The sequence below is a fragment of the Myxine glutinosa genome, chromosome 1 (assembly GCF_964187855.1).
Source record: "Myxine glutinosa chromosome 1, kmMyxGlut1.1, whole genome shotgun sequence".
Lineage (NCBI taxonomy): Eukaryota > Metazoa > Chordata > Myxini > Myxiniformes > Myxinidae > Myxine > Myxine glutinosa.
In genome coordinates, this window is record NC_136261.1 from 37290655 (window position 1) to 37318154 (window position 27500).

General features: G+C 44.0%; 1 protein-coding gene and 1 long non-coding RNA gene across 3 annotated transcripts in view; one reads left to right on the forward strand and one right to left on the reverse strand.

The window, feature by feature from the left end:
* The window catches only part of LOC144889834 (uncharacterized), a 118094-nt gene extending 112449 nt beyond the window's left edge, over window positions 1-5645 (reverse strand). Inside the window, exon 1 of the long non-coding RNA XR_013622101.1 lies at window positions 5446-5645. This is a non-coding gene — a long non-coding RNA (uncharacterized LOC144889834). The remainder of the gene's footprint in view (window positions 1-5445) is intronic.
* Window positions 1-27500, forward strand: part of HSD17B12 (hydroxysteroid 17-beta dehydrogenase 12) — a 100484-nt gene that overhangs the window by 24873 nt on the left and 48111 nt on the right. Inside the window, exons 1-3 of one of the 2 annotated variants that reach the window (XM_078771033.1) lie at window positions 6706-6962; window positions 14474-14520; window positions 25594-25669. In XM_078771033.1, the coding sequence (XP_078627159.1) occupies window positions 6944-6962; window positions 14474-14520; window positions 25594-25669 (142 nt within the window). In that variant the 5' untranslated portion in view covers window positions 6706-6943. Of the gene's footprint in view, window positions 1-6705; window positions 6963-14473; window positions 14521-25593; window positions 25670-27500 lie in introns of those variants that run through there. The other variant, XM_078771031.1, reaches the window with a different exon arrangement.

The window sequence follows — 27500 nt, forward strand, 5'->3', positions numbered from 1 at the left end:
TTTGGAGTAGTAAACCATTGTTACCTCTTCCATCAACGGTGGATGGAGGTTGTTTTCACCAGTTTGTTTGTTCCTAAAAAGGTCAAAGGTCTTATGTCCTTGTGTCCCAAACTTGTGTTTCCTAATCTTGTCCTAATGTTGTGTCCTAATCATGTGTCCCAAACCCGTCCCTCTCTGGCCCCACCATACCCAGTCATACCCAGCTGCTCCTGGACTCTGTGTCCTTCTCTCCTGACGAGGTGGAGAAGTTTCTGTCAATCCTCCACTCTGATTCTGCAACTGGACCAGACGGCATCAGCCCACGGGTCCTAAAATCCTGCTCTGCCGCTCTTTCACACCCTTTCTCTGTTCTTTTCACCCTCTCTTTTGCGCAAGGTCATCTGCCGTCAGCTTTGAAATCAATCAACATTACCGCTTTACACAAAAAGGTGCAAAAACAGATCCTTGCAACTACAGACCAATCAGCCTTCTCCCAATTATCAGCAAAGTCATGGAATCCATAATTGCTTCGGATATCAAATCCATCCTCTTCTCCAATGACTTGATCTCTGATCATCAATTTGGTATCAGACCAGGTCACTCTACTCTGTACAAGCTGCTACTGCTGTCTCAACAATGGATGGAAGGCCTCAATGTCAAACAGGAAATTAGAGCTGTCTCCCTTGACGTATCACGTGCCTACGATACGGTCTGGCACTCCGATCTGCTCACTAAACTCTCCTCCTATGGTATCCATGGAAATCTCCACGCATGGCTTGCGGACTTCTTCTCTGGTCGGAGTCAACCTGTGGCCTTGAATGGGTTTCTCTCATCTCCCCCTTCCTGTTCAGGCTGGAGTTCCCCAAGGCAGTGTTCTGGGCCCTGTGCTTTTTCTGGTCTTCATCAATGATGTCTCTGACTCTTGAAAAGCCTCTCTCTCTTTTTGCTGATGATTCCACTCTCTGCTGCTCCATATCCCAACCCTCAGATCGGCAGTCTGCAGCCTCCTCACTCTCTGCAGACCTGGACAAAATCGCAGACTGGTCAAACAAGTGGAACATGTCTTTCAATCATGACAAATCTCACACTCTCACTATGTCTCGCAGAAAAGACCGACTGGACGACCCTCCCATCTACTTTCTGAGCAATCCTCTCCAAGAAGTTCTGTCACTCAAGCTTTTGGGTCTCACTCACTATCTGCCATGATCTTTCCTGGGAAAACCACATTTCCAAGCTGGCCTCCAAAGCCAGTCGCCGACTGGGCATCCTCCGTTGTGCGAAGTTCTTCCTTGGCACACCTGAGCTCCTCACCACATACAAGGCTTTCATCTGCAGCTCAATGGAATACTGTTCTCCCCTCTGGGCTGGTGCTCTTGCCTAACACCTAGCTCGGCTTCACGCTGTTGAAACCAAAGCTTTCAGAATCATTGGAATCTCCTGTGATGAAGCTAACTCCGAGGGCCTTTCACTCACTCACCACAGGCAGGTAGGTGGTCTTTCTGTCTCTTACCGACTCCTATCCAGCCTTGCTCCCCCAGCTCTCTCTGTCTCTGCTCCCAAATATTCCTGCAGGTCACACAAGATCAGGCAGCAACCCTCTTCTGGTGAAATTGGCAAAATCAAGACTCTCTGCTCACCTTCACTCCTTCATTCCTCTTTTCTCCCGCCTCTGGAACAAACTCCCTCACTCTCTTCAATCCCACTCATCCCTCCATATCTTTAAAACAGCTGTTCACGATCATCTATCTTCCCCCATCCAAAATCTTGATCTTTTCTACCCCCGTTAACTCACCCCAGATCCACTTTCTTTGAAATACCGACCTCTTTCCTGGAAGTTCTAGCAGTGTCCATGTGTTTTATACCTCTCCCACCCCCCACCACTCCCCGCCTTCCCATGCCTCCTCCCCCCAAGCCCTCTCCTTTCCACAGATCTTCTGATGTCCCTGCTCTCTGCTGTTGGACTTGTGTGCTTCCCTCTCGCTCCCCCATCTTGTTTCTCGCTCCCTTTATTGTATGTTTTTTTTTGTCCGATTGTTTTTTATGTGATTGATGTCAGCTCATGCACGAGCCTCAATCTTGCATACAAAAAAAAAGTCAACTCGAGGTCAAACTTCCAAATCATCAATTTTCATATGATTTCATACACGAGCCTCAATCTTGTATCCAAAAAAAAAAGAGAAAAAAAAGTCAACTCGAGGTCAAACTTCCAAGATCATCAATTTTCATCTGAAAAAAAGTCAATTTTCATCTGATTGAATTGATAATTGAACAGCATTTGCGCATTGAGTCACTAAATAAGGAAACAAACTATTTTTGAGGTCAATAGGTCAAAGGTCAACTCGTGGTCAAACTTCCAAAATCATCTATTTTCATCTGAAAAAACTATCAATTTTCATCCGATTGACTTTTAATTTTAAGAGGATTTGCATATGTGTTCACTGAATTCAACCACCAATGACTTTTGATGTCAACATAGACCAAAAGGCCAACATAGGCCAAGTTTCTAAAATCCTCAATTTTCATCTGATTGACTTGAAATTTTAAGAGGATTTGCATATCTGGTCACTGAATAAATACAACCACCAATAATTTTTGAGGTCATCTTAGGCCAACAACTTATTTTAGGGATTTTGCAAGTATCGTGCTATGCATGACATATTTCTTGTTTTGTATATTGCACATCGAGTAAATTGGTCTGGCTCGCAAGGTCCTGCTCGTATAATAACGTGTGCAAGTTCTTGTTTTGTTGTTGTTGTTGATTTTTGTATCCAAAAGTAATTTTGTATCTTTTTCCCTTTATAAGGGGTGAGGTCCAATGGTACCAAGCTTCTGTCCTGCCTTGACCATGATACTACTCCACTCCCCCCTGTGCTCAACCCATCCAAAGATTGTTCCTGAAAACTCCATTATGCTCAACAAAGCTACAATTGCTTTTCAAAACTTAAGATGCCACCAACTTGTACAGCTGCTCGATAAGAAAAGCTAAGGAAGGTCTCGCCTTTTGACCACTGAGCAGTTTTAGTTTGGGACGGAGGACCGCTCTGTGGTCTAAACATCACACCTTATCTTTGCCGATGGAACAGCTATACAAGTTGGTGAAGCCCTTGGATTGCAATATGGATCTTCCCAGTTGCAAGCAGTTCTTCACTTTGTCAGTTTGTGCATCCTGCTCCTCAATTGTAAACCCGAATCGGATCAGTTGCAGTCATGCAAGGTTTCGATATGATCAAGGCCTGATCTCAGATCATCAATTTGGATTCAGACCAGGTCGCTCTACATTGGACATGCTGCTCTTACAGAATCTTGTTTCTCACAGTGTGAGAGTCCTTCAGGTGCTTTTTCCTAAAAAAAAAAGACTTGAGAATCCTTTAGGCTTCCGTCTGGCCACTCTGCCATAAAGCCCAGATCGGTGGAGTGTTGCAGTGATTGTTGTACTTCTGGAAGTTTCTCCCATCTCCACACAGGATCTCTGGCGCTCAGCCAGAGTGACCATCGGGTTCTTGGTCACCTGTCTTACCAAGGCCCTTCTCCCGCAATTGCTCAGTTTGGCCGGGCGGCCAGCTCTAGGAAGAGTCCTGGTTGTTCCAAACTTCTTCCATTTAAGAATTATGGATGCCACTGTGCTCTTGGGAACCTTCAATGCAGCAGAGATTTTTTTTGTAGGCTTCTCCAGATCTCTGCCTCGACACAATCCTGTCTCTGAGCTCTGCAGGCAGTTCCTTCGACCTCATGGCTTGGTTTTTGCTCTGATATGCATTGTCAGCTGTGAAACCTTATATAGACAGGTGTGTGCCTTTCCAAATCATGTCCAATCAATTGAATTTACCACAGGTGGACTCAAATCAAGGTGTGGAAACATCTCAAAGATGATCAAGAGAAATGGGAGGCACCTGAGATAAATTTCAAGTGTCATAGCAAAGGGTATGAATACTTATGTCAATGTGATATTTGTTTTTTTTAAAAATAAATTTGCAAAACTTTCTAAAATCCTGTTTTCTCTGTCATTATGGGGTATTGAGTGTAGATTGGTGAGGGAAAAAATGAATTCAAACGATTTCAGCATAAGGCTGCAACATAACAAAATGTGAAAAAAGTGAATGGGTCTGAATACTTGCTGAATGCACTGTATCTTGTGCTTTCGGTAGAGTCTGGCATCCTGCCTTGCTCTCCAAACTTTCTGCCTATGGCATCCAAGGTCAACTCCACACATGGCTTTCTGACTTCCTCTACACTGGTAGCCAATGTATATGGGTCCTTTAATCTCCTTTCCGTTTCAAGGGTGTTGTGCCCCAAGTCAGTGTTTTAGGCCCGTCCTATTCATAATCTTCATCAATGATCTCTCTGAATCTATGGAACATTCTCTATCTCTTTGATGATGATGGCACCCTCTGCCGTGACATCCTTCATCTTTCAGACAGACAGACAGGCAGCAGCCTCTTCCCTCTCTTCAGACCTTGACAAAATCAATCTGGCCAAGCAGGATATGTCTTTTCAATCCTAATAAATCCCACACACTGACTCTCTCTCCGAAAGGACCATACTGCAAACCCTCACATCTACTTTCTCAACAACCCTGTCGAAGAGGTTCAGTCACTCAAACTCGGGTCTCACTCCCAGCCATTATCCCTCTTGGGCAAGGCACATTTCAAAGTTGGCCTCCAAAGCCAGTCGCCGACCGGGCATCCTCCGTCGTGTGAAATCCTTCCTTGGCACACCTGAGCTCCTATCCAACTGCAAGGCTTTCATCCGTAGGTTGATGGAGTACTGCTCTCCCATCTGGGCTGACTCCCCTGCCTCACACCTTGCTCAGTTTGTTGCCAGGGAAACTAAAGCCTACAGGATCATCTGAATCATGCGATGAAGCTGAATCTGTGGGCCTATCACATTCGCCGCACCAACCTCCCAACCTCTCTCCCCTCCTTTTGAGGTTAAACTGGCAATGGTTTTTTGCCAAAGTCTTTCACGAACCAACATCGCCGCACCATCTGGGTTCGATTCCCGACCAAATTATAGACCGTCATTGTCATCCTGGTGCTTCACAGGCAAGGTGTTGCATCAGCGAGCATGCTGTACTTCAGGGAAGCGATGCATTAAGGTGGAGGGGACTAGGGAGGACTTCTGTGGGGGGGGGGGGGGGGGGGAGTGGAGTGCGACATTGTCGTAATGCCCATGCATTGTTTATCACGCTTTGAATTGCCGATCCATTAGGAAGTCTTGTTTACCATCGTGCGGTGTGGATTGTTGATCCGTGATGACATTGCTTCATCAATCTAACGCTTTTTTCGCCGGGGAGCTGCCCAGAATCACTGGGGGGGATCTGGACCTTCTTGCGGAACTCCCCACGCAATGCACACCGAGCATCGTGACAACAAACATGCAGGGGGGAAGCCCTGGATATTTTCGGGACGCAGTGGGTGACACTCGTGGAATGCCGGATGGATATGGAGGACGATGATCATCTCTTACCTGCGCGCCAATTGCTCCAATGTTTCTCGTCTCTCCGGCGTCGCTCTTCCGGTCGGCGGAGCTGATGATAAGTGGACGCTCCTCCCGGACTTTCGGACCGTCCTGGGGTTCCCGGAGCCGGCATCTCGTGCTCCGTGGAGGCTCCATGTCTGCGGCTCTGACTCACGGAGCTGCTCAGAGCTTGCGGGTCCTCGCTCGCTATTTTTAGCTCTGCCCCCCCCCTTCACCCCCCAACCGCACTCCTTCCCCCCCCCCCCTCCTCCTCACACCACCCCTCGTACCGGAAGCCCGAGCACTAACGTAAATTGTGCATTTAGCCGTTCATTCCCCCAGCGTTGGTATTCGTTTCGGGGCTGCGGAGAGGGAAGCGGGAGCAGGTGAATGGATCCCGAATGGCGTACACGTGGAACGCTTGGATTATTATAATATATTTTTAAGAATGAACGCACGAGCCCGTCCGTCCATTCATGTCTCGCTCACTGCGCACGCTCCGCTGCCATTCAGCTTCTCCCCTCCCCTCTTGCTCCTCCGAATCTCCGCCGCGGCACCTAATGACGTGCATGCCTCGGGCTGAAGCAATTGGTCTGCTTGTAAACAGCTTTCCTGGCTGTTTGGAGTGAAGAATGCGGAATGTTGGAGGGAAATTGGTCTTTTTGCGAAGACCTTAATTTATTTGGTTATTTATTTGCGGTTAAAATGGTTTTGCTGATCCAATGGCCATTCTCGCCTTACGTCGTCATGATGGTGCAAACGATGCACGTTGGGGTTTCTTTTTGTGGATCCCGATATCCCCGCTCGGTCTAAGGGGTATTGGATGCAGGTGGGGAAAGGGGGTATGAGGGACCCCCATTTTTACGAGGTGTGGGGACGGGAATCTCCGCCGGAGCTATGTGCACACCGAGTGCGACCCTGGGTACACGGTGCCCTTACCCCCTGCTTGGAGCAGCATTCTGCTTGACCTGCACCCCTCCCCGCCATTTTGACTGTTTTCCCCCCTCCCCATTCCCGCAGCCCCTCCTTAGACCTGGCCTCCCCCATCCCTTACCCTTTTGCCGCGATCCCTGCAGCCCCGCTCCCCACCTCCAGTGAAAGCACATTGCGTTGCGTGGGCACGCGCGCCTCGTGCGTCATCGGCCCCACCTTCCCCACCCGACGGCGGTCCTGGGGGCTATAAACGGCGTTGCTTCTCCCTCGATCAATCGCATCCCGGATTCTATTTTTAGCCGTTCACAAACTGTTGGCTGGTTTTATTTTTGGTCTTCGTCCTCCACGTTATCCATCATTTTATTCCGCATTTCTTGCAACGTCATGTGCCCTCTGACTGTACGCCATTTTCACACCTCGTTATCGTTCCTTGTGCGACATGTTTTTCCGTCGACCATTGTTATAAAAGGCTTTCCATTAATGCAATAAGTAAATTGTTTTCGTGCGATTTCCAAGCTTGGCTGCACCCCCCATCCTACTCCCTTCCCCCACCCTGCCAATCCCATCGGTATTGATGAACGCGACCTGGATTGGTGAGATCCTGCATTTGACATCGTACACGGGCACACGTAAAAAAAAAAGAAAAAAAAGTACATGTACATGTACACACAAACGAGTACATGCGCACGCATTCACGGTACGTGCACACAGGTACAAGTGCATGCGTATGTGGTACATACACACATGTACATGTGAACATGCGCACAGTACGTGCACACAAGTACATGTACGCACATACACGGTACACGCACATACGTACATGTTCACAAGCACGAGTACAAGCACACACATTAATAAAAAACGTACATGCGCGCACATACACGGTGCATGCACACGCACATGCACGCATACACGAGTACACGGTACATGCGCACACATACATGCACACGTACATTTGCACAAGTACATGTGCACACATAAAAAAACATACATGCGCACACGAACGAGTACATGCGCACGCATACACATGGTACAAGCACATGCACGAGTACATGTGCACGCATACACAGTACATGCACATGTAAACGTGTACACGGTGCATGCACACATGAGCAAGTGCATGCACACGTGTACAAGGTGCATGCGTGCGCACACATTTGCGCACACAAATGAGTACATACACATACGTGCCACTGAATTCAACCACCAATTATTTGTGAAGTCAAAATGATGCTCCACCGAGTGTCATTCATTCTACTTTGTTCTCTTTTTTCCAAGTGTCGCTCTATGAGTGATTTTTCATTCTGTCTGTCTGTCTGTCTGTCCGCCCACAATAAATATGATTTTCTCTGTAACCGTTGATCAGATTGACAGGACATTTTCACCATAGGTGCACCACCTCCTGTATAATTTTTAAAATATTTTTGACGTCATAGGTCACGTGGTAGGGCGCCGTCTTGAAAAACCGAAAACTTTTGCACGTCTATATCTCCGAAAGCGCTGCATGGAAAAAATTGAGACGTGGCTGATTGTAAAGAACTCCCCGTGGGGAACTACATTTGTCACGTGGTTCGGCCGCCATATTTGTTTTAACACAAAAGCCTTAAAAACAGGTCTGGGTGAGGGCCTGCAATCTCTGATTGCTCTTTTTTTTTTTTTTTTTTTTTTTGTATACAAGATCGAGGCTCGTGAAAGAGCGAACATTAATCACACAGAAAGACAAACCGACACATAAAACATATAACATAGGGAGCGGTAGACAAGATGGGGAGAGAGGGGGAAGGACACAAACACAACATTTGAGACCAGGGACCGAGAGACATGGAGACATCGAGAGATCTGAGAGAGGGCGAGGGCTTTGGGGGGGGGGGGGGGGGCGTGGGAAGGGGGCGGTGGGAGAGGTATAAAACATATGGACACTGCCAGGACTTCCAGGAAAGAAGTTGGAATTTCAAACAAGGTGGATCTGGGGTGAATTAGCGGGGGTAGAAAAGATCAAGGTTTTGGATGGGGGAAGATAAGAGATGGTGGTGAACAGCTGTTTTAAAGACCTGGAGGGAGGAGTGGGATTGAAGGGAGTGAGGGAGTTTGTTCCAGAGGCGGGAGAAAAGAGGAATGAAAGAGTGAAGGTGAGCAGAGAGCCGAGATTTCGGCAGTTTAACCATCAAAGGGTTGCTGGCAGATCTTGTGCGACCTGTAGGAATATTTGGGGGACAGAGCACAGAGAGAGCTGGGGGTGCAAGGCCGGAGAGGAGTCGGTAGAAGACAGAAAGACCACCTACCTGCCTGCGGTGAGTGAGTGAAAGGCCCTCAGAGATAGCTTCATCGCGGGAGATTCCAATAATTCTGAAAGCTTTGGTTTCAACAGCGTGAAGCCAAGCTAGGTGTGAAGCAGGAGCGCCGGCCCATAGGGGAGAACAGTATTCCATTGAGCTGCGGATGAAAGCCTTGTATGTGGTGAGGAGCTCAGGTGTGCCGAGGAAGGACTTCGCACGACGGAGGATGCCCAGTCGGCGACTGGCTTTGGAGGCCAGCTTGGAAATGTGGTTTTCCCAAGAAAGATCATGGCAGATAGTGAGACCCAAAATCTTGAGCGACAGAACTTCTTGGAGAGAAGAACTTCTTCTTGGACAGAACTTCTTCTTCTTTCTTGTTTAATTAAAATGTACGTTTTTATTTATTTAAAATATTTTAAATTTTTTAATTTGGCATTCTTGAATGTCAACTGTTTTTGTAATTTGGTGCTCAATGCCTCAGCCAAAAGTACCACGAGGTTTTAACATTTAGTGATTTTTAAAATGGCACTTTGGAATGAATGGGCTTGAGTGACCTTGGTATTTGAGTTGATATCCACATCTTGTCAAGTGCAGACTATGCGAAGAGCAAGAAAATATATTGAGCTTTTGTTGAGTAAGTATTAAAAAATGTCACCAAGAGTAATGCTCTTTAAAAGTCTTCCCAGGTTAAGAAGAAGAAAGAACCACACGACATTTTGTCAAAAGTAAATGTTTCCGCATGCATCATGTGCCTGCAGGTAGCACCATTTGCTGGGAGCACAGCTATGCCGCCGATCAGTGCCCTCTGTAGGTTGGAGCAGGGGTTTGTAATTTGTTCATGGTTTTGCAAATGCACACAAACTCTTCACGAAGAATGCCGTCATATCTTTAATGTCAACAAACTAATTCTGGCAGGTGGTTTTCCAGGTTAATGTCCTTGCTAAGGACGGTGCATGCATTGATGCCTTGTCCTGCCTGAGAAACACCAGAATGACGATTTCTATCTGGGCTGAGATTAGAACCCAGGTAGACAGTTCAGAGGTGAGTGTGCATACTTTTCATTTTGGCAATCCTGCCAGCCCAGAAATTAAATGAGTTGTAGAACCTTTCAATGTATGCTCTTCCTTTTCCAATGTGTATCAAGGAAGCTTTTGTGGCATCAAGGAAGCTTTTGTTCTCTTCTTCTTCTCATTAATATTGCTGCATGTGTGTGAAGCGTAAAGTGGGGCTAAGCAATTGTTTCACGTCTATCTTTCTGTCCACAACCAAAGGCTGTGACGGTGTACGTGTGTACACGTACACCGTCACGCGGGTTTCAATCCCTTTCCCCGGAATGAGCACCTTGTCGAACTTGGACAGTGTACAAGAGGTTTATTATATAAGAATACATGCCTGGAAAATGTTGGCGTGGCGTACAAACTAGTAACACCATGTGTAACATCACAGTGACATCATGGTCCTCCACAGCCGGCCCCAACATCTCAGCGAGCCACAACCCGTAGTCGGCTTAATATACTTTCCTCCAGGACCAAGGAACTCAAAACAACATCCTGTGTTCATCCATTCCCAAAGACACAGACTGCTGCCCCAAAGAGAAACTATGCAAAGTTGACAGGGCAGGATAAGCCTCATTCGGAAAGAATGTTTCGCCAAGGCCAAGCATGGGATATTGTGTCAACAGTTTCTCAAAGTCCGACAACCAGCCGCCAGGGAAATAGGCCACAGTGTCTTCAGCCTGGAACACTGCTGCCCCCGTCAGGATAGGGACTTGATTAAATCCCCTACACGTGTACACGGAAAAAAATATGAACTTTTACAAAAATCTGTAAATGTGTACACATTCCGATGCTGGTCACTCTCTAGTAGCGTGCAGATGATCTCAGTCATCTCATCGAGTTGACCTTTGACCTCAAAATAGTTGGTTTCCAAATTCAGTGAGGCACTATGCAAATGCTGTTAAATTTTCAAGTCAATCGGATGAAAATTGATGATTTTGGAAGTTTCACCTTGAGTTGACCTTTGACCTTTTGACCTCAAAAATAGTTGGTTTTCCAATTTAGTGACTCAATATACAAATGCTGTTTAATTTTCAAGTCAATTGGATTTAAAATTGCAATTTTAGAAATTCGACCTCCACATGACCTTTGACATTTGACCTTAAAATAAATGGGATTCTCAATTGTGACTACCTCTACAACTTGGTGAAGTTTCATGATGATCGGTTTAGAATTGTGACCTGTAGGTTGGTGACAAACAAACAGACAGACAAACAAACAAACAAGAAGACGTCATGCGGAGCACGATACTTGCAAAATCCCCCCCCCCCCCAAAAGTTTTCCATTGATACAGCAAATTGTCCATTTCATGAAAATTTTAATTTACGATCTTGATCAAAGCTCGGGTCAACAGGATGAAAAGTGACGATTTTTCAGATGAAAAAGGATGATTTTAGAAGTTTGACCTTGAGTTGACCTTTGACCTTTTAACCTCAAAAATAGTTGGTTTCTCAATTCAGTGAGGCTTAACACAAATGCTGTTCTATTTTCAAGTCAATCGGATGAAAATTGATGGGTTTTCAGATGAAAATTGATTTTGGAAGTTTGACTTTCAGTTGGCCTTTGACCTTTTGACCTAAAAAAATAGTTGTTTTCCTAATTGTGAGGCAATATGCAAATGCTGTTAAATTTTCAATTCAATCGGATGAAAAGTGATGATTTTGGAAGTTTGACCTTGAGTTGACCTTTGACCTTTTGACCTCAAATAGTATGTTTCATGATTTAGTGACTCGATATGCAAATACTGTTCAATTTTCAAGTTAATCGGATTTAAAATGGCGATTTTAGAAATTTGATCTCCAGATGACCTTTGACCTCAAAATCAATGGACTTCTCAATTTGGACGACCGATACAACTTGGTGAAGTTTCGGGACGATCGGTTTAGAATTGTGACCTGTAGGCCGGTGACAAACAAACAAACAGACAAACAGACTGACAGAACCACAAGCGCAACCGACCAATATACTGTACTTGAAAAATCTTCGATTTTGCAAGTATCAAGAAGGTCATGCAGAGCACGATACTTGCAAAATCCTCCCCCCCCCCCTTCCCCCCCTGCTCCAAAAAGGATGCAATTGATCCAGCAAATGTCCATTTCATCAAGATCAAAATTGATGATCTTGATCAAGGCTCGGCTCAATAGGATGAAAATTGACGGTTTTTCAGATGCAAATTGATGATTTTGGAAGTTTGACCTTGAGTTGACCTTTGACCTTTTGGCCTCAAATATAGTTGGGTTTCCAATTTAGTGACTCAATGTACAAATGCTGTTCATATTTTAAGTCGGTCGGATGAAAAATGGGGATTTTAGCAATTAGACCTCCAGATGACCTTTGACCTTTGACATCAAAATCAATGGGCTTCTCATTTGTGACGACCTCTACAACTTGGTGAAGTTTCATGACGATCGGTTTAGAATTGTGACCTGTCGGCCAGTGATTTGTGGAGGGTGTGGACTTGTAATACCCTCACCCACCTGGAGACGGTGCGACACAATACACGTTTATAAATGACTAGCAGAAGTACCCGGCATTGCCGGGCGGGGGAGGGGAGGCGGAGTGGGAGGGGGAAGGGGAGGGGAGGGGAACGGGGGGAGAGCGAGCCCCTTGGTAAATCGAGCGTTTTTTTTTTCATAGCGTTCATAGCGTTTCATAGCGTCATAGCGATTTTTTTTTTCATAGCGTCATAGCGTTCATAGCGTCATAGCGTTCATAGCGTTTCATAGCGTCATAGCGATTTTTTTTTTCATAGCGTCGTAGCGTTCATAGCGTCATAGCGTTCTTAGCGTCATAGCGTCATATCGTTCATAGCGTTCATAGCGTCATCGCGTTCATAGCGTTTCATAGCGTCATAGCGATTTCTTTTTTCATAGCTTCATAGCGTCAGAGCGTTCATAGCGTCATATCGTTCATAGCGTTCATAGCGTCATCGCGTTCATAGCGTTTCATAGCGTCATAGCGATTTTTTTTGTCATAGCGTTCATAGCGTCATAGCGTCATCACGTGATCGCTCTGAGCGAATCAGCACCCACCTGCTCTGATTCCGTTGATTCCGTGCGCTGAAATGCACTGAGGTAAATATGAAAAAAAAAAATGGATCGTCAAATATTTTGAGTTCGGCCATATTCGTCCCAGGCTCAATGGCCATGCCTATGCCAAATATCAAGCACGTAAGCCTCTCCGTTTAGGAGTCTATCGGTAGCATTACACACACACACACACACACACACACACACACACACACACACACACACACACACACACACACACACACACACACACACACACACACAGTTTTATATATATAGATTTATAAACAGAATAAATATGATTTTCTCTGCAACCGTTGGTCCCATTGACAGTAAATTTTCACCATAGGTGCACCACTTCCTGTATAATTTTTAAAATGACAACTATGACGTCATATGTCACGTGGTGTGGGCACCATCTTGGAAAAACCGAAAAACTTTGCACATCTATATCTCCGAAAGTGCCGCATCGAAAAATTGAGACATGGCTCATTGTAAAGAACTCTCCATGTGGAATAACATACGTTAATGATGATGTCATAGGTTCCTCCATTATGACGTCATAATTCGACAAGTACAAAACTTCATCCGATCAAGATGAAATTTATTGATCATCATCCAGGGATCCAGCCTGGTGTTGGCTTAGCGGCTAGGGTGCCAGCTTAGGATCCTGGGTTCGAATCCCGGTCGATCGCTGAATTAACGCCAGGGGGTTGACTCAGCCTGTCATCCTTCCGAGGTCGGCTAATTGAGTACCAGTTCACTGGTAATTCCCTGTGTGTCGTAAAAGGCGACAAACAGGGTTGGCGGCAGGAAGGGCATCCGGCCGTAAAACATTGCTTCAAAAAGGGGACCAACAAAAACGACAACAACCACGGTGCCCGAAAAAGGCCAACCCCTGCTTTGCGGGGAAAAATGGCCTCTAAAGGTGTTTTTTATTTATTTATCCAGGGATAAATTGGTGGAAAAGAAAAAAATGTCACGTCCCCAACCTGTCCACCAAATTTCGTCCGAATTTGGACATTTTGAGACATTGTGCTGACAGACAGACAGACGGGTGAAAACATAATCTCTGTCGACCTTAGGATGTCGGAGATAATTAAAATTTTTCTCGTATCCGACTATTGAGCAAAATTGTATGAACCTTTCTTCAATAAAGGGTGGTCTCTACATCTTTTTATCTAAGTGCCATGTAATTTGTTTTCACTTCAAAACAACATTTATTCCGTTGATACACATTGTGTATCACATATTACTGAACCCATGATTTATTAAATAACTTGAAGGGATTTTGATCGAAATGGGCATCAATCAAGAGCAGTGTTCGGCATTATTGTTTGCATGCTATTCAATAAGTTGAAGGGTTGCAAGTTCATGGACATAGCCCAATGAGAGGGTGTTATTCGCTAATGGGGGTGACGAGCAGTAAAGAGTACCCTATACAGCAGCAGACGTCATCCGATTCTTCTTTTGAACACTTTTCCCCTATTCACGGAACACAATGAGAGGACGCAGCAAAAAGGTAAAAGCAGCAATTATCGACGTCGTGGAAGAGCGAGTGTTAACTAGAATGTTTTTTTTTTTTTACACACTTGAATTATTCTGAAAATTGGTCACAGATAAATGGTTAGGGTTCTATTGTGCACAGGTGACGTGTTAAAGAGAATTGCCAGTGTCCCATTGCTTTTACTGTATCCACACCTTTCTTTCTCCCTCATCCCCTCTATCCTTTATTCTCTCCCAGTAATCACTGGAGCAACTGATGGGATTGGCAAGGCATATGCCATTGAGGTATGTGAATTTTTATTTTCTTTTTATTCTTCACCTTGTACTTTGTTCTAGCATATAAAGCTTATGGTAACACACACTTGATTACCTGACAACAAAATGTCTTTATGCACATGACATTGGGCTGGACCACCTTTGGCCTGAAAGAGGTCATCAGTTCCATTGTGGATGTAATCAACAGGATGTTGATTGAGGTGTGGTAACCTCCGAAGGAAGCAAAGAGAGCCTGAGGTTTTGGGCATTAACCCTTCGTTGGAGGAAAAGAGCACAAAGGGTGGTTAATGCCCGAAACGCCAGAACCTCCTCGTTTCCCCCACACGGTGGTTAGCATATCTCGATCAACATCCTGTTTATTTCATCAATTGGTATACCTGTCCATCAATGCAAACAGGTATAAGCCTTCACTTGCAAGACTAGTTATTCGTTTACTCCATCAGTTACACTTGACCAAGTGTAATTTAAGTGATTATCCCATTCAAGGTAGAAAGTAGTTGCCTCAGTTGTGCATGTGCGTTGTGTGTGTGTGATGTGGCTTTTGTGCAGCATTTGGTTCCAATTTTTGTGCTTGTAGCCAGAATTTGACTCCATAACAATAGGCCATGGGGCATAGGGCTAAAATGTGCTCAATTTGACAATTTCGTGCAACAACGCAGGGGATTACTTAAAATTGCTATAGATGGGTTGGGGATGTGCTCCTGAACAAGAAACACCATGTCCCCAGACACCAGGGGTGCTCATTAATTTTTAACGCGCACTTGATGAAAATGCAAGTAAATATATATTCATCAACTATACGTTACTGCATTTTCTTTTATTTCTGGATAGTTTGAGGAGTAAAATGAAAAAAATTGATTGTGATATTGTTTCTAGACCTCCTTTTCACTAAAATACACCAATAAACATGATATTTTTGTATCTAGATAGTCATAGCGATAAGTTGAAAATGAATCCAATCTGAAAATATGGTCCGCCGCAGCTGAAACACATGTTGTGCCGCAAATAAATCATTTTTATTTTACTTTTTTAAAATTAACTTCTCACTTCTACCTTCTATGATCAGTTCATCTTCTTTGATTTGAAGAATGGCAATGAGTGGCAGTTGACGGCTGACTCCTTTTACTTTTTAGAAGATTCATTTTCAACTTATTTATTTAAAACAGTACAACATGTATACATTACGCATGTCATGGAAAGTGCTTGCATGATTAACAGTGTTTAAGAGTACTGTTACTTTTGCTTCGTTTCCATGTTCAATACATAATGTATACATGCCAGGATAAGGCAGACAGACATAAATAATTGAGACAATCAAATTTGTTTATGACATCCATTACATTATAATTTACATCATTGTTCAATTTACAGCTTTCAAGTTTGAGAAATTTGTACTATTAACTATATTCACAGGTATAAGGTCGAAATCATGAACACAGGACTTTCATTTAAAAAATGATTGTACTTAAGAATAAATTAATTTTAAACATGTCAACCACACATAGATGACAATCAGTGAAAAAATCACTGATCATCCAGGATTCGAACCTGGGAACCTGCGCTTTACTAGTGCGACGCCCTAACCAACTGAGCTATACGATCAGATGGAGAAGAACGGATGATTTTAAATCAATAGGTCTTCAGTTCTAGTCCCGTTCCTCTAACATCCTCTCATCTGAGAAGCGTATTGATTTAAAATCATCCGTTCTTCTCCATCTGATCGTATATTTCAGTTCAACTTCAACTTCAGGTTAGAGCATCTTACTAGTAAAGCGGAGGTTCCCAGGTTCGATCCCAGGTTCCCAGATATTTGTGCACTTGACCTAAAAGACACTTTAAAAATGAAGATTGATAAATTCATATGACCTCAAAAAAAGGAACTTCACCTCAATATTTTTCTTCATCAGAACCAGCTCCTTCCTCTGGCTCAGCAACTGGTTCATCGGATACAATTTCACCATTCTCGCATCCAGTGCATCTACAGAGTTCTGTACATTGCATACCAAGCTCACTGCAGCATGTTACGTCAGCCACTGACTGCACGTCATCTTTGAGTGCACGCTTACATTTTCCCTTCTTGCAGCTACAGTGTACTAGCTCCAGGATGTCATCAGGAGCAGGTGGAAGACTACACCAGTCCACTTCCAGAGAAGGTGTTCCATCAATCTCTTCAACTTTCCATCCTGATTCACTGGGAGCTGGAATTTCTGGCAGCTGTTCTAGGCAACGACGAAATATACCAGCTTGGTAATTAGCACGCATGATGTGTTTGATGAGAGAATCTCTGTTTGGTGGAAGGGATTCTCCAGCATGGACACCAAGTCGAAACTTATCATATCTGGCCTCGTTGACGGTTTCTGCTTTCTCCTGCCCATATACATGGCAAGCAAATCGCTCCAGTCTAGCAATTAGGTCTTCTGATGGAGTGAATGACACCCCAAGCTCTTGAAAGGTTTCTTTGTACTTGTCATACTTAATCATTAGCTTGTAAGGTGTGACTTTCCCTTTTCCTCTGAAGGCGCTAACTGAGTCGCAACCAGTAAACGGGTGAAATCCCACAAGCGCAGATGTTACATCAGTTCCCAGCTGGCTCTGTAGAGATGTCATATCAAGAGTTCGTACCTTATCTTTGACACCGGTGTGAAACAGTAGAGGCACAGTAAACTGATGAGCACAACCTAAACTAATTATGAAGACATCAGTGTCCTGGCATTTGATGACAATTGCTGGTGAATGCGTTCTATGCGCTGTGTCAGTTTCTTGTAGCCTTTTCTGTGCATAATCGGCATGCAAGAGGATTCTGGTGTCCGCTTCCTCATGACTGCAACGAAGCTCTGGAATTACTTCTGAGACTACCATGCCATTCTCAATCCCGAGGGCATGACATAGCTCTCCATGTGCGATGTACACCTTCACATTTCTGTAAGAGTCAGGAGGGCACTGTTGCCAAACATGTAGAAGATACTCCACGAATGCTTCCTTGTTCTCAATGGCACTGAGGAACTTCTTCCATTGGATTGGTCGCTTCTGGTTGGTGTTGTCCACCTGAATCCGTATAATCTGAACTCCTGTAGCAGCACGCCGCTTTCTTTCTGCATTCTTGATGCTCATTCTTGGGTAAGTGTCAGTGACAAAATGAATCTCTTTGGAATTCTGACGTACTGCTAGCTTCACCACTTTATCAAACAAATCTTTTGCTAACAGATGAAAGGTAGCTGGTGCAGATGAACGCAATGCCTGTAGCATAGCCATACCATCTATGATCCAAACACTTTCTTGTGGAATGCTGTCCACAATCACTGTTGGCTCAGCAGATTTCTGCAGATGGTGCATGATTGAAGCCTTGTCTGTCTTCACTAAAGTTCCTAGTTCTGTTGCTATAGGTAATGGCAGCGGACCAAGGCAGTAGGTCATCATGTGGCGTAAATCAACTTTACGCACCTTGGAAATAAATATCAGTCTTGCAAAAAGTTTTCTGTTTGCTTTCAAGGTGACATTTTCCCCTTCACTCTAGTTGTGGTTCATGGTTTTTATCAAATCATGGTTTTTTAAACAACTTCTCCGACAAGGTAAACATACTTTTTATTACCATCATTTACAGGACAGTAAGAAGTACCTACCGTACAATTTAGTAAAAATGTGTAGTCTACATGTACAAAATTATTTCTTAATTCTTTGTGGATCCTAAAAACTGTAATGAGGTGTGACATGAGCCTGATGACATAAACCACAATATCCCCACATATCATGATACTATTACTAAAGTAAAAGAGCATGCTTGCAATAGTACGATTTGTATTATAAATTGTAGTCTTGAAATAGATAAACAAAATCATAAAATGTACATTTCATCATGCATGACTTGCTGAGTCTGCTGTACATTTGTCAATTGAATTTGAAGATACTACTCTTCTAAGGCCAACTCCAAATCTTCCGGAACTTGTTACTAACTTGCTTGAATCAAGCATGATGATTTATTTGATCATGATGTATGGCAATGTAATGTGAATTCTATCATCACGATCAGATTCTATCATCATGATCATGTCTATGTTTGCAGAACAATTGAAACTTTTGGCTAAACTTAAAGCTTACTAAAAAAATTACTACATAATCATATTAACTTACCATGAGATGTAGATGTTTCGGTCTTTTTCTCCTTAAGCCTGTTCACTTTACTGATGTCACAAAAGCGACGTGAACAATCATAATGGTAGCCAATGTTGGGATTTTCTGGTTTGGCTTCAATGCAGGATTGTGTATCGGCAAAATCAAGCCCCAGCTTTACCGCACAGTCGGCCAGTAAATCGCGTTCTTTACAGTCATAGAGCAACCATTTACTCGCAAATTCAACAAAGCGGGCCCAGTTTTTATCATTGAATTGAATGAAATTGCTTTTAGTTTTATGGACAACATGCATCACGCAAAATTTGGACGAAAATTGAACAGGTTTTCCTGTCACTGCCGAAGCAATGGGCGTCGCCATCTTGGTTTGTTAGCTACCGAACGGAGCTTAGTATGAGCTGCGTGATTGGCCAATTACGGCACCTGATGTATCTGGAGCGCTCATTCGCTGAATTTATCACGTGAACAACCTTGTCCGCGAATTTTAAACCTGATTTTTTTATCGAAATTCTTTCTTTATTTGTATTTTAATGTGCAGGTATATTTATTGGGGACATTATTATATCGAATGGAACGAATATTTTGCTGATTTTCATGAATAAATCAAGTAATCCCCATTCCTGTTGCACGAAAAAGTGGATTTTAATGGTATGCCCCATGGCCTACAAGTTTCCTTGAGAATATGGCCTTTTCTTTCTACCACTCCATTCCCTGTCGGATGAATTGCCTGTGTGGTACTTGGAAGGGTATTCCAATATTTCAATGCATCTCTGCTGGAGGGACAATATCCATTTGTGGTTCTTTGTTGTCAACGTCCTGTGCCTGCAAGTTGCCGTCAAGCTGAGGGTGAGATGCTGTAGTCCATTCTGTAGATCTGGTACACACTGCAGCCACAGATTGCTGGTGAAAAAGTGTGTGGAATGTGATTACGTGAGCGGCTCTTTCCTTGGAGTCTAACTTCCGATGTGTTTCAGATGCTCCCACCCAGTTGAGCAGTGAGCATTCCATCACCCTTTGGATCTCAGTTTTGAAGATAGATAGCTGCTGAGTCACGAGGTGAACAGGAATGCCAAGCTTGGCTTTCTCTTGAAGCTCAGGTGTTGAACTTGCTGCTCCATTTCATCTCCTGTTCAATGGGGAGCTTCAAGACTTTAACACCAGAAGATTCTTGCTATTAGTGTCACAGAAAGTCAGAGGCATCTGGCTTGGATCTTTTGTGGGAGATGGACATTACATTACACATGGAGTAACTTGCAAGTTGTCATCTAGTGCCTGGATGTTGTGACTGTCTTACTGCAGGCAGGCATGTTGGTGTTTCATGACTCCTGCTGAACACACAGGTCATCAGTGAGCATGAGGTCATTAATGAAGTAACTGAAGGTGCTTTCGGCCAAGGATATACAGCAACCTGCCTGTGTGGCAAGTATGATTCCTACCATTTCCCACCATCACTCCTTTGATTCCAATCAAATTTTATTGCTTTTCCAGGGCACCTTTGTGCCAAACCCTACCGAATGTTGCCTTCAAGTCAAGTACAGCAATTGTTACTTCTCTATTCCTTTAAAAATTAAGAATCGTAAGCATTTCTTGACAGACCCAAATTATATTCCAGATATTTTGTATCTTTGACCCGATTCACCAATCCATATACATTCTGTTCTGTACCTGTTAGGCTTCTGGACCGAATGTCGGGCTTCTGGCCAAACAGGTAAATGTGGTTCTTCATTTTAAAGGAGTGGAGGGAAGAGCATAACGAGCTGATTGGCTAATAATTATCTGGTGCATTACTAACTTTCTAACATTACTAACTTACTCATTACTAACATAACATCACATTACTAAGATTTATCTTTCTTGTGCACAGGATGTACCTGGGAAGTTTTCTACATGGAGGAATACATGTCAGTATTGTAGCTGTACTGGCAACACCTTGGTCAGAGGGCCCCCCCAGCTCTTGAACACAGATATTGATCACTGTAGCTGGAATGTTGCCAAGGCTCAAAGCCTTTGCTTTATCCAGTGCCATGAAGTTCGAGACTGTCAGCTCAGATGAACCAAATTGGGTTCCATAGTGGTATCTGGTAAGAAACATTGGAGGGGAGATAGTTTGATAGTTGGTGTGACACTTGCTAAAGCTGTTTAAAACAGCTCTGCTTTTCCTTTTGCACTTTTTCCTGGCCTCTGACTTGGGTTTCCAATGTTTTATTGAGCCGTCACCTCCCGTTAGTTTATTTTGGTACGTTTGTGCCTGCATGTTTTTTTTTCCTGAAATTAATTGCTGCAGAGGTCAAGATGCGAGGAAGAGCTGACCGACAGTGGGGTGAGACTGAATGGTTCTTCATTTTAAATGAGTGGAGGGAAGAACATAACAGCATAACACAAGCACATAACAACATAAGCGAAGAACATAACAACATAAGCCAAGCTTAGGGACGTGATTTCACATTGGAACATTGGAAAGTAAAAATAGAATAAATGAGTGAAGGTGAGCAGTTATTTTTTATTTGGCAGGGGTAACAAGGTATGGCTTTTAGCTGAGTGCGTGTGTGACATCATAAAGTCTAAATGGTTCAGAGGTTCTGTGGGGCGGACAAGATATGAAGCAGTTAAAAAACAAAGAGAAAAAGACGTAAAATGTCATAGTTTGGTTTGTCAAAGAGACGTAAAAACCATAATCTGAAGGTACACACGTAAAAATTTTAGTAATTTTTAGATACTAAAATTTTAATTTGGTTTTTACATCTAAAAATTACTAAAATTTTAATTTGGTTTTTACAATTTTGCTATACAGAGTCAAAGGCTGCCAGTCGGCCATCTTTGGTCAGATTACAAAACAAAATCTTCTGCATATGTATACTCTCATGCATTGTCTGTGTGCCAAGTTTGAGCAAGATTGGTAAATGCAAGTTCGAGAAATGATTGAGGGTGTGTTCAATACTGTTTTTTTTTTTTTTAACAACTAAAATGGCCGCCGGTTTACCAGTCGGCTATCTTGATCAGATCGCAAATTAAAGTGAGGAGCATGTGTTTGCCACCATGTACTGTGTTTGTGCCAAGTTTGAACAGAGTCCGACCATGCATGCCCAATAAATTGTTGGAGATGCGTTTCAGTAAAAAAATAGCCGCCAGTCGGCCATCTTGGATCTGATGTCGAAATAAAATTGGCGTACATATGTAAGCCATCATTCATTATCTGTGTGCCAAGTTTGAACGGCATCGGTAAATGCGTGTCCAAGAAATAGTTGAGGACGAGTTCAACATCAGGTTTTTATAGCTAAAATGGCCACTGGTCGGCCATCTTTGATTGCGTTGCGAAGCATCATGATGTGCATATGTATACCATCATGTATTGCCTTTGTGCCAAGTATGAACAAAATCGGTCCATACATCTCCGAGATATGGTTGCGGACGGACGGACGGACGGACGAGACCCAATCCATAGGCCCCCGTTTCAGACTTAGTCAAACGGGGGCTAATATCCACTGTAACTGACGTGTCTGCATTGGAAGTAATTATCCATTCGAATGGCAGGGTGCCTTTATCATTTCCTTGGTGGTATTAGAAACGAGAATATTTTGTGTCTAAATGATCATTTGATGGATGTGCTGCTTGAGCTTGGGCAATGGTTATCGCTGCGGAAGAGGTGGTTTCATGCAAGTTGAAGAATTGAAGAACTTTTCACACCAAGGGCCTCTCACTCACTCACCGCAGGCAGGTTGGTGGTCTTTCCATCTTCTACCGACTCCTCTCTGGCCTTGCCCCCCCAGCTCTCTCTGGGCTCTGTCCCGCAAATATTCCTACAGGTCGCACAAGATCTGCCTGCAACCCTCTTATGGTCAAACTGCCAAAATCAAGACTCTCTGCTCACCTTCACTCCTTCATTCCTCTTTTCTCCCGCCTCTGGAACAAACTCCCTCACTCTCTTCAATCCCACTCCACCCTCCAGGTCTTTAAAACAGCTGTTCACCACCATCTCTTATCTTCCCCCATCCAAAACCTTGATCTTTTCTACCCCCGCTAATTTCACCCCAATTCCACTTTTTTGAAATACCAACTTCTGTCCTGGAAGTCCTTGGTGTCCTTGTGTTTTATACTTCTCCCTCCACCCCCCCCCCCCCTCCTTCCCACGCCTCCTCCCCCCAAGCCCTCTCCCTTCCACACATCTCCCTGCCCTCAAATGTTGTTTGTGTGCTTCCCATTCTCTCCCCATCTTGTTTTCCGCTCCCTCTTTTTATATATTTTGTTTGTCTGGTTGATTTGTTTGTGAAGTAAATGTTAGCTCTTTCACGAGCCTCGATTCAGTATACAAAAAAAAAAAAAAAAAAAATTTGATATAAGCTGAATATAATTCTGGACCAGCGGACCTCTCCACCAGTTGTGCTTATAGTCACTGCTGATGCAAGCCTGAGTGAGCTCTTCCAAATAGCTGATCTTAGCCTAGCATGAAAGATTGCATTGCAACAATAACAAGAAAGAGCAACCATAGATTGCAGACCTTCGCCAGGACGTGTTTTTTAGTGGGTTTTAAGGTTTTTGTGTTAAAACAAATATGGCGGACAACCACATGACCGATGCCGTCATCATTTTTTTTTCCCCCAGCAATTTATCCATAGACCAAGAAATTTCATCTTCATCGGATGAGGTTTTTTTTAACTTGTCGAATTATGACGTCATAATGGAGGCACCTATGACATCATTAACATATGTGATTCCCCATGGAGAGTTCTTTACAATGAGCCATGTCCCAATTTTTTTGATGCAGTGCTTTCGGAGATATAGAGGTGCAATTTCTTTCGTTTGTTCCAAGATGGCACCCGTACCACATGGCGTATGACGACATAATTATCATTGAAACGTTCTACAGGAGGAGGTGCACCTATGGTGAAACGTTCCTGTCAATCAGACCAACGGTTGCAGAGAAAATCATATTTATTCTGTGCGGACAAACGGACAGACAAATGGACTCAAATGCAATATCCTCTCCTCTGGCAAGGGTAATTACTTAGGCAGCTAAGACCAAAAAATGAGGCGTATCGTTCATTTTTTCAGGAAAGCACCAAATTTGGCACAGATGTAGTATGGACCTATACAATTGTTTTGCTGAGGGGCGCCCAAAAATTCAGAACCCCTGGTGGCCGCCCTCTGTGACCTATTTCCCTCAATAACTTCTATACTATGAGCGATAACACCACAGTTCCAGTGTCTTACCCCATGTGTTCATGGTCTCTGAATCCAATGGGATCAATTGCATAAAGATTGGCATCCATAATCTTTAATTTCAAGATGGCCACCATGGTGTTTCCACTTTCCTTGAATCTCTCAATAGTATTTTAGGTAAAATTTCAATTCCAAGTGATACACATTGTTTTATTGGTCTCTGATAACAATGGAATGGTATTAATGAATCAAAGTTACACACAGTTGCAGTTTTAACTTGAAATATTGTGGGCACTTGAAAGGTGGAGGCTCTCGCACAGACGCGTAGTAAGTACTACAAGCACTGTCCATCGCAGTCACACAGTGATGTGCAGGGCAGATTTGCCCTGGAGCATTTACAGTTGCCTTTACAGGCCGACTTACAATGGCAGCTTGTAAGCTCTGAACATGCCTCCTGTATCAGTGGTATTTTGGTCCAAATTGGTGTCCAAGAAGTTCCTGTTTTCATCCAGCCCCAATCAGCTGGTGATGGAAGTTCTGGGTAGGGCACAAGTGCCTGACTCCATACGTGTCCAGCCTGAAAACATGCACGTTTTAGGTGTTGTTCGAAGGCGTCTGCTGTTGGGGGAATGTGATCAATTGTTCTTGCCTTCTTCGTGAACAAGTGTCAGCACATGTCATTCACTGTCTTTATCTCGGTAGTCTGGTCATAGAGGATGGCAACATATCTTTCTATGCTCTGTAGTTCCATAGTAATACCGTCCACAGATGGCCTATAAGCGAGAGCATGAAAGGTCTGCGTGATGCTGGGGTATGCCTCCCAAGCCTTCCAGGCTGTCTTTTTCCCAATTTGGGCAAAAAATGACACTGTGTCGCAGCCAGTGAAGGCATGAAATAATAGCAAAGACTCGGACTTCCTGCGGCCAAGGCCGTTGGCAATTTTATGGATGGCAAGGTAGCGGTAGCTTTTACCAGTGCCAATGGCAATCCAGAGTTCCTCCACACCATGTGACTGGTAGGTAAAGTAGTGTGCTATTGCCAAGACCACAATATCAGAATCTACAGTTCGAATCAATACCCGTTTTCTCCCCTTTTTCCGGGGTGATGAGATGATGGGTGATGGGTGATGGGTGATGGGATCCAGGACATTTTTTTGGATTTTTTGAATTTTCTGAATTTTTGGGTGCCCCTCAGGAAAACAATTGTATAGGTCCATACTACATCTGTGCCAAATTTGGTGCTTTCCTGAAAAAATGAACGATGCTTCCTCTTAACTGCCTAACTATAATCCATATTTTAAAGTGCAAAAGGTCCATCGGTGTGTGCTTGTTCACGAAGCAAAAACTTGTTTTGGATTCAGCTTCACGATATTCCGGGGAGTGAGGAAGGGGGTAGAGAGGGTTTTCAGCAGTGTTTGTGATGGTTCAAACAGTCAATGGAAGTAACAAGGGGATAATTCATTGTTGTGGAAACAGTTTCTGAGCAGCAAGTCGATTAAACATTGAATAGACAAGTGTCAGTTGAGTGTCCAAAGCTGAGAGCCTCAGAGTTTCCTGCAAGGTGCATTGCCATAGGGAAGGGTGTGGTTTTAAAGTGGCAGAAAAAGTGGTCATGACACCTTATTTGGGTGAACCTTTTTCACAGTATAGCTGCACTATTAAGTGCACCTGAACAATACTTAATCCTTGTCCCCACTTTCCATAAGGGTTACATTTTGCAATAATCTTAATTAATAATGAATATGTGACTTTTAAGAAGTGTCATGTAAAATCGACGTTTTTGATCTCGCACAATCCCCAGCTTGCTCGCAAAGGCAAAGACATTGTGCTGATCAGCCGTTCCCAAGAAAAGTTGTCCAAGGTGGCTCTGGAGATAGGTGAGTCATTGGTTAATCGAAGGAAAATTGAGTTTGTTTATGTTGAAAGAAAACTGTTTCAGAAAGAATTTTTTTTTTTTTTGTATACAGGATCGAGGCTTGTGAAAGCTAACATTTATCACACAAAAAAAAATCAGACACACAAAACATATAATAAGGGTAGAGGTAGACAAGATGGGGAGAGAAGGGGCAGCACACAAACACAACATTTGAGCAGGGACATCGGGAGATCTGTGGGAGAGAGAAGGCTTGGGGTGAGGAGGTGTGGGAAGGGGGTGGGGGTGGGAGAGGTAAAAAAAAAAACACATGGACGCTGCTAGGATTTCCAGGAAAGAAGTTGGTATTTCAAAAAAGTGAATCTGGGGTGAAATTAGCGGGGGTAGAAATATCAAGGTTTTGGATGGGGGAAGATAAGAGATGGTGGTGAACAGCTGTTTTAAAGACCTGGAGGGAGGAGTGGGATTGAAGAGAGTGAGGGAGTTTGTTCCAGAGGTGGGTGAAAAGAGAAAAGAGGAATGTGGGAGTGAAGGTGAGCAGAGAGTCTTGATTTTGGCAGTTTAACCATAAGAGGGTTGCAGGCAGATCTTATGCGACCTGCAGGAATATTTGGGGGACAGAGCCCAGAGAGAGCTGGGAGAGCAAGGCCGGAGAGGAGTCGGTAGAAGACAGAAAGCCCACCAACCTGGCTGTGGTGAGTAAGTGAAAGGCGCTCGGAGTTAGCTTCATCGCGGGAGATTCCAATGATTCTGAAAGCTTTGGTTTCTACAGCGTGAAGCCGAGCGAGGTGTGAGGCAGGAGCACTGGCCCAGAGGGGAGAACAGTATTCCATTGAGCTGCGGATGAAAGCCCTGTATGTGGTGAGGAGCTGAGGTGTGCCAAGGAAGGACTTCGCATGACGGAGCATGCCCATTCGGCGACTGGCTTTGGAGGCCAGATTTGAATTGTGATTTTCCCAGGAAAGATCATGGCAGATAGTGAGACCCAAAAGCTTGAGCGACAGAACTTCTTGGAGAGGATTATTCAGAAAGGGGATGGGAGGGTTGTCCAGTTGGTCTTTTTGGAGAGACATAGTAAGAGTGTGAGATTTGTCAGGATTGAAAGACATGTTCCACTTGTTTGACCAGTCTGTGATTTTGTCCAGGTCTGCAGAGAGTGAGGAGGCTGCAGACTGCCGATCTGAGGGATGAGGAATGGAGCGGCAGAGAGTGGAGTCATCAGCAAAGAGATAGAGAGGATTTTCAAGTGAGTCAGAGAGAGATCATTGATGAAGACCAGAAAAAGCACAGGGCCCAGAACACTGCCTTGGGGAACTCCAGCCTGAACAGGAAGGGGACATGAGAGAAACCCATTCAGGGCCACACGTTGAGTACGACGAGAGAGGAAGTCCGCAAGCCAAGCGTGGAGATTTCTATGGATACCATAGGAGGAGAGTTTAGTGAGCAGAGCATGGTGCCAGACCGTATCGAAGGCACATGATATGTCAAGGGAGACGGCTCTAATTTCCTGTTTGGCATTGAGGACCTCCATCCATTGTTGAGACAGCAGAAGCTGCATGTGCAGAGTAGAGTGACCTGTTCTGAAACCAAATTGATGATCAGAGATCAAGCCATTTGAGAAGAGGAAAGATTTAATATCCGAAGCAATGATGGATTCCATGACTTTGCTGATAATTGGGAGAAGGCTGATTGGTCTGTCGTTGCAAGGATCTCTTTTTGCACCTTTTTTGTGTAAAGCGGTGATGTTGGCTGATTTCCAAGGTGATGGCAGATGCCCTTGAGCAAAAGAGAGGGTGAAGAGAACAGAGAGAGGGAGTGAAAGAGTGGCGAAGGAG